This window comes from Hydra viridissima, unplaced genomic scaffold (assembly GCF_058129835.1).
Source record: "Hydra viridissima isolate aposymbiotic clone 2 unplaced genomic scaffold, HvirCarnegie_v1 scaffold_12, whole genome shotgun sequence".
Lineage (NCBI taxonomy): Eukaryota > Metazoa > Cnidaria > Hydrozoa > Anthoathecata > Hydridae > Hydra > Hydra viridissima.
The window spans coordinates 13,451,047-13,458,546 of NW_028324311.1; the positions used below are offsets into that span (position 1 = coordinate 13,451,047).

The 7,500-nt window shown below is 30.7% G+C and overlaps 1 protein-coding gene and 1 long non-coding RNA gene across 13 annotated transcripts in view; one reads left to right on the forward strand and one right to left on the reverse strand.

The window, feature by feature from the left end:
* Window positions 1–787, reverse strand: part of LOC149881372 (uncharacterized) — a 2,382-nt gene extending 1,595 nt beyond the window's left edge. The window contains exon 1 of the long non-coding RNA XR_016445794.1: window positions 1–787. This exon is cut by the window's left edge and continues 45 nt beyond it. This is a non-coding gene — a long non-coding RNA (uncharacterized LOC149881372).
* Window positions 788–870: 83 nt separating this feature from the next.
* Window positions 871–7,500, forward strand: part of LOC149881373 (uncharacterized) — an 8,951-nt gene continuing 2,321 nt past the window's right edge. For 2 of the 12 annotated variants that reach the window (XR_016445733.1, XR_016445735.1), the window contains exons 1-2: window positions 871–1,838; window positions 1,982–5,029. Coding sequence is in view for 1 of the 12 variants with exons in the window: in XM_090069117.1 (XP_089925243.1) it covers window positions 4,998–5,029 (32 nt within the window). In the remaining 11 variants the exon portion in view is untranslated. Of the gene's footprint in view, window positions 1,839–1,981; window positions 5,030–6,354 lie in introns of those variants that run through there. The other 10 variants (XM_090069123.1, XM_090069119.1, XM_090069122.1 and 7 more) reach the window with 7 other exon arrangements.

Below are 7,500 nucleotides of genomic sequence, written 5' to 3' on the forward strand. Positions count from 1 at the left end.
TCCCTTTTTCTGAGTAGTATCAGCAAGATATTTTTCGTCTGTTTTCGAAGAGCAATGGCCGATATCTGACAATGCTGTTTCAAAGATGGATTCACACTCCAGCTCGTTTAAAAAGGAATCGTATCGATCTGTTGCGAATGAATCAAGTTCCAGCGGCTTATGTGTGCTATCAGAAGGATGTACTTTGTTTTTAAAAAACTTTGGTTTTCTGAATAAAGTTTTTATTTTGGAGAAATTCATTTTTTTTTCAAATAAATCTTTTTGAAGCTGCTTTGAATGAAATCAGTTAGAAAATTATTTTAAGAGAATCGAGCCTAATTTAATATGCGAAGGTGACGTCAAATTTTGACATTTCTAGCATCAACTTACTTTCATTTAAAAACATCGGAAAGATTTAGACTCGCCTGTAGTTTCTTTTCCTTTTGATTTCTCTTGTTTTGCTCTTTCCTTTTCTTCGTCTTTTTTTGCGTTCATTTTGCGTTTTCTTAAAGTTATACTTACCACAAAATAACCTTTTGCGCTCTTAAAACTAACAATATTTGACATAAATATTTAAAAAATATTAAATTCCCTTAGTTTTACAGTTCAAAAAAATTGAACACCGAAATATATTCGTATATTCACAAGACATTTATTTCTTAATATTGTGAAGGCGTTTCCTCTCAACACTCCTATGTGCTAATACCTTTTTATAAACTCTTACAAAGATTATAAAAAATGTTTTTTACAAATCTTGTTGTAAATTGAGAAAACAGATTGATTTGACACATTTCAGTTAATCTTGCTGGATATATATTCCCTGAATGATAATATAAATTAAAAAATGGTGTCATTTACTGTTATTATTACTTGACGTGAAATTGACTTGTCAACAATGTTGAAGACAGGGAGCGATATAGATATTTATGGCAATGACGTACAAACGACTTTTCTGTGAAAACCATCGTAGCAAAACATTTACACTTATTCGGTGGAGTTTCCTATTTCATCTTTTTAAAACGTAGTTTTTCATACGGAATTGCTACAGGTTTTTCCCGAGAAACCAAACGGTTATGCCCATTTTTAAATTTTTATCATGATTTCTTTGTTCAATTTTTTTTCTCACATATTGTTTTATCTTGAGCATTAATGTGATTCTTTTTCAAGCTTCACGTTTAAGCATAAGTAAATATAAGAATTGTCGTCTTTTAATTTGATAGCTTTTTGAAAATAAATTACTCAATTAGTAACGCAGTTTTGAAGAATATCGTTTAATTGAGATTTACGATGATTGATTTAACAGGGAAAACTTTTTTACTAAATATAAACTAATTAATCTGTATATGCTTTGTGATTTTTTAATACTTGACAGCTTTAAATTTACTTTTGTTGTTGAATTACCGCATGAACTCTTTTACACAAACAAAACGAACCAATTGTTAGGCTAGCCTTCATTCACAAAAGAAGTTTTGTTTTGAACAAAAGAGAAATTGAAGTAGTTTATTTTGAGAAACGGAAGAAGCAAAGAATTATTCAGAAGTCAAAAGAAATATTGATTAAAGTAAACGGAAGTTTTGGCCTCAAACAAGTAGAACGTATATTGAGATGTATTATACAGTGTCTCAAAAAATTATCCGACCAAACAAGTTTTTCCCAAAAAAATGTTTTTGCTCTAAATTATACTAAAAACAATGAATAGCGGTACTTACTTCGTCTGTCATTTTAATTCTATTGGGAATAGTATGTTATTTAGCGTTCATATTTTTTGACTCCTGCTTCAGTTGGTTTATTATTTGTCCTAAAAGAAACTTAGTATTGAATAGGCTTGTAAAAAAATTATCCGACCAAGCGACATTTAGGTAAGTTTAATTAATTTTATGTAAAATTTGTTGAAACATTTTAGCAAATTTTTATACAATTAATAAAATTGCATAACAAAAAACAGTTTATTTGTAGTAAAAAAAAAGTTTTGTATAAAAAAAAGGCTTCATGTTTTTTTAAGTAAAATGGTTGGAGGTAAACGTCACTGGACTGTTTCTCAGAGAAATTTAGCTGTCGATCTAGCCGATCAGGGTAAAACCTATCGTCAGGTGCAGCAAGAGATTGGAATTCCTCATAATACAGTATCCGACATAATGAAGAAGTATAATTTGATCGGAACAACAGCCACAAAAGAAGGGCAGGGTCGCAAAAAAAAAGACTTCTAAGAGTTTTGATAGAAACTTAATTATACAAGTCAAGAAAAATCGCTTCATTTCTGCTCGAAAACTGACTGAGCAAGCTGAAGAGAGTTATGGAACCAAATTATCCGCATCAGACAATCAGAAATCGTATCCGAGACCAAGGATTTCAAGGACGACTTGTGCGTAATAAATCATATTTGAGTAAGAACAAACCATATTTGATATAAGAAACACATGAAAAGAAGATTGGAGTTTGCTAAGTTCAAAAACATGCCGTTAAGTTTCTGGAAAAAGATCCTGTGGAGCGACGAATCGAAATTTAACTTAAAGTCATCTGATGGAGCCCAAAATGTTTCGAGAAAAGCCGCAGAAGACTACAAATCAAGCTGCGTGAGAGAAACTGTCAAGTATGGTGGCAGTAACGTGATGGTATGGGGTTGAATGACTAGGAAGCGTGTCGGAAAACTCCAATTTGTTGATACTATAATGGATCAGGTGCAATACAGAAATATATTAAAGCAAAATTTGAAGTCATCTGATCGAAAACTTCGGCTGGGATCTGACAATTTTCTGAGTACTGAACATAATTTGCATAATTTAGTTAAAAAACAGCAAATTTTTGTCTTAATTTTACTTAGGAAAAAAAAAAGCGTTTCTCATCATACCTTAACCCAAGGTTCTAGAATAACTTTAGCAGATAATAGAACTAAAATGGCAATTGAAGAAGTCTGGGAAAAGATTCAACCAGAACAAACAAAATCTTTAGTCGAATCAATGCCTAGACGTCTAGAAGCTGTAATCCAAGAGAAGAGAGGCCCAACAAAGTATTAAAATAACTGTTTTCTTATATAATAATTTGCTATGAAACAAATAATGTGTTTGGTCGAATATTTTTTCGACAGTAAAAAAACGACCTAAGTTCCTTTATTTTAAGACTGAAAACATTGTGATTCATATTTTACATTAAAATAAATAAAACTATATAAAAACATGTTCGTCTATTTTTATTAATCTTGAGTTTACCAAAACAGTCTAAATTTACGAAAATACATCACATTTTTAAGGAAAAATATTTAAAAAAATGTTTGGTCGGATAATTTTTTGAGGCACTGTATGTAATAGAATCAACTGAGGACAGAAAACAAAGTCTTTTTTCTTCAACGATTACTTCTTTGCCCAGGCCTAGCGAAGTAGTTCCAAGACCTTGGCCTTTCTCTAACCGAGGAATCGCCACACCCTCAACGTTAGCTCCAACTTCCACATATCTTTCAACGACGTTTTTGTGGTTCAGGAATAATTAGAGACATACCATTAAAATAAATAGTTGCAACCCATATTTATACAATGCGTGTATTTTAAAAAGATAGGGTGCAATTAGGCACACTTTCTGCACTTATATTTTATTTCAATTGAACTTTTGGCACAAGTCATGGAAGATCATAAAGCGATGGAATAGGAACCACTATCAAAAGATGCGCAGGGAATGTCTATAGCGAGCATACAAAAGATACAACAGAATGACAGCTGATTTCTCCTTTCTATTCTTTCAGTCACAACCCTTTTGAATCTCGATGACAACATTTTTTTATTACCCAACCCGTTGAAGTAAAAAATGAAAACCATTTCGCAAAACGTTATGCTTACGAGGTGCAGAGTGGATTCAGTGATCAGATTGCCCAAAGTGGGCACGTACGGCATGCGTAGAAAATGAACTTAACGGTCCACTTTATGAATGTTTATGCTGCAATGATCTTTTAGTGGCACCAAATGAAGACGGTGACTAATCTGTGACCAAATATTACAAAGCTATGATAAAATAAACACTGTTCATTTGTATGTTATTGTTTACACTGTATGCACCTTTCTTACATCAAAGTAAACTAGTAACTATTTTGAGGGCCGATCTGCCCCATCCCATTTCCTTAGCGTATGTCTTTAAAAGAATAAAGCAACAAAAGCCATGAAAAGAGAGTAGCGCGTAAAAAAATAAATCACCGTAAAAATCATTCAGTTTTGTTTGCACGTATTTCATTTTGTTTTTGTTGTTTTTTTGCCACTTCTTCATTTCAAGTTTGGCGTTATTTAACGGGCAAGTTTCGCCAAATCCATTCATGTCGTTGCTGTTAAAAGTAACATTCTTAAGTTAGTAAGGCTTGTTCAATGAAGACAATAAACAAAAATACCGTTAAAACGCTCAAAAACATTAATTAAAAATGTGCTGAATCGTTAAATCAAATTGTACATGAAATACTCATCAAGTGTAGCAAATATAATGAAGAATGGAGCATTAAAACGCCCACTATTAAACGTGTTTTGTTCGTTGTCATGGGTGCAAACGCTTTATGTCGCATGTGAAAGGTTCAAGATGGGTTGTCGTTTTTTAAATTCAAGTGAAATTAGATTAAAGGGATAAGTTAAAATTGGCGAATTTGAGAAATGGTAATGAACGTTTAGTTTTGCTTGCTGTTGCATAGTGTTATCATAAGTTTTGATTAATTAGGCACACTGCTGCGTAATCATTGTTTAGTTTAATCTAGCTACATTATTTGCGTGCTAGCTCTTTATGCATCACAGTTGTTTACCAAAAGGCAAAGCGAATAACGTGTAAAGTTTACATTCTTCTGTAAAAGTTGTTAGTTCAAAGAGAAAACATAAAAGTCGCTAGAGTGTTCGTCTTGACAGCTCATAGCATAACTAATATGCAACATTTGTAACAGCTGTTCAAATTAATGACAAGTTGCTTTGCACGGACAAAAGCAAAGAAGTCCGACACTCTTCCCTTTTGTGATAGTAAAATTTACATAGCCGAGTGTTTCCACTTTCGTTGTTGGTTGCATGTCAAAAGAGTGGCAATTTGTATTATTCAGGTACCTTTAAAGGTTTAATCTAGAATTTTGAGAGCAGTAGGTGTAGAGTAGACCAGTAGGTAGAGAGTAGACCAGTAGGTGGAGAAAATAAGAAAAGTTTGAGTAATGTCTATCATTAAATTATGTCATGTGCGTGTATCACTACTTTGTGCACAGGTTAAGCCGTATGGTATTATGGATAAAGTGATATTTGCAGTCCCAGTGTCAAAACAAAATCCTTGAGTTTGACTCATAGCCAGCTGTTTGAAATCATAATAAGGATTTATGGGGACTAGCAATCAATGGAAACTTGATTTAAACATGCTATAGCTCAATTACATATGAGTTTTCAGTAACAGTCCAACAAACAATTTTTTTCCTAAAAGTTTACATTTTTAGACATGTGATCTTGAAAATGTTATAAAGATAACATAATGTAACAAGTCCATGTAACAATTTGCTTTGTCTAATCTCTGAATGTGCTAAAATAACTTTGTACCAATTTGGTTTCTTGATAACAAAGATGTAATTGAAATATCGCACAATATTGATCTCTCTGAAATGATTTATGTACATTTATTATAATTATTTTTAAATTGCAATATTCAAATGAGTCAACATAACTATGGGATTTAATATAAATTAAATAACAGTAGTTATTGCCTAATATACATAGGAGCTAAAATCAGGTAAGTTGCAGAGATTTGTAAACTAAAGTTTTTCCCATTTTGTCCACCTACTGGCTCTCAGTGCTCTTGTTGGAATAATTTAAAATTAAATTAGCCTACACTTATGCATTCAGAAAGGCATAAATTGCCATCAATAAGTTAGTTTTTTTTATCCATTATATCGTGCAGCTCTTAGTAGTTAGACCAATGTTTTGAAACCATCTCTAAGACTATTGCGCACCTAAAAGACTGTTACTTACCTTTAAGACTTTTGGGTCTTTTAATTTTATTTTGTATACTCCTATTTTTTCGCAAAGCCTGAGCAGCTCTTTCCTTTTAGAAAATAATTGAGCTTAAAATGCTAAGAATATTAATTTTTTCCATTCCACAAAAGTCTAAAACAAAAAAGTTATTTCTAATTTTAAGTTTGTTTTATAATACGTATGTTTTATTTTGAAAAATGAACATGTTCTTGCTTTTGATTAAGCAGATTTCAAATTTTAAAATCAAATTTTTGTTTTAATGTAAATTTGAAGTGAAATTTTTCATTAATGTAAAGAAAATTTAAAAAGTTGATGTTCAACTTAATCTTTTGAATAGTTAATTTTGTTATACTTAAACTTAATCTTTGTTATAATTATTCTTACTAATAAACAACTTTTTTTACTTTAATTAAAGTGAGCACACATTCTGTTTGTACAAGAGACACATTTTATGGCAATGACATCAAGAACCTCTAAGGAATGTTTTTTTTTTTATGTATAGCTATTTTTGTAAAATTTGAGAGTTACAAAAAAATACATCTCTAATTCATAGTTTTGCATTGGTGATATGCAATGCACAGTGTTATATTTGATATTATTTTGCACAAATACAATACTTTGTTTAAATTAGGCTGGTATTTATGGGCAACAATAATATCTTTTATTTTTCTAATGAAAATCTGTATATCAGTGATTTTTATGAGTAATAAAATGTGTTGTTATTTGACATGTATCACTAATAACTTTTTAAATGTTGTTTTTAACACTGTTAAAACTTTGGTGTTATGAGTACTAAATGTTTTTAAGAAATGGTGCGCAAGTAAGTTTTTGAAATTGTTGATTATAAACTTATCCTACTTTTAGTTTTAGCCTGTGTTTAGTTAAACTCCTTTAAGTTAGCTACATCAAGTTCAGGGTATTCATCTTGCATCAAATAACTTAACATCAACTCATGCTTGCCCACTTTTTTGTTAAGGTACTTGTTGCAAGACTATTATGTTCAAATGTACTTATGCTCAAATAATATTTGCTGCATGTTCAGATAAAATTAACTGTACGCTCAAATAAAATTTACTGTATGTTCAAATAAATTTTACTGTATGTTCAGATAAAAATTTCTGTATGCTCAAATAAAATTTACTGTATGTTCAAATAAAATTTACTGTATGCTCAAATAAATTTTACTGCATGTTCAGATAAAATTAACTGTACGCTCAAATAAATATACTGTATGTTCAAATAAATTTTACTGTATGTTCAGATAAAAATTTCTGTATGCTCAAATAAAATTTACTGTATGTTCAAATAAAATTTACTGTATGCTCAAATAAATTTTACTGCATGTTCAGATAAAATTAACTGTATGTTCAAAAGCGATTGGTTTGATTATATCTGTTTATGCTGATAGGTTTGAAGAAGTAATGTAGACATAAGCTGTTTAAAATCAACAGGAGAAAATTTTATTGGTTTGTAAAGAAAGAAGTTACCTAGAAAAATGTTTTTTTGCATAATTATCTGTAAAGTAATGTCTCTAAAAAGGTAATCTAGTTAAAGAAAATGA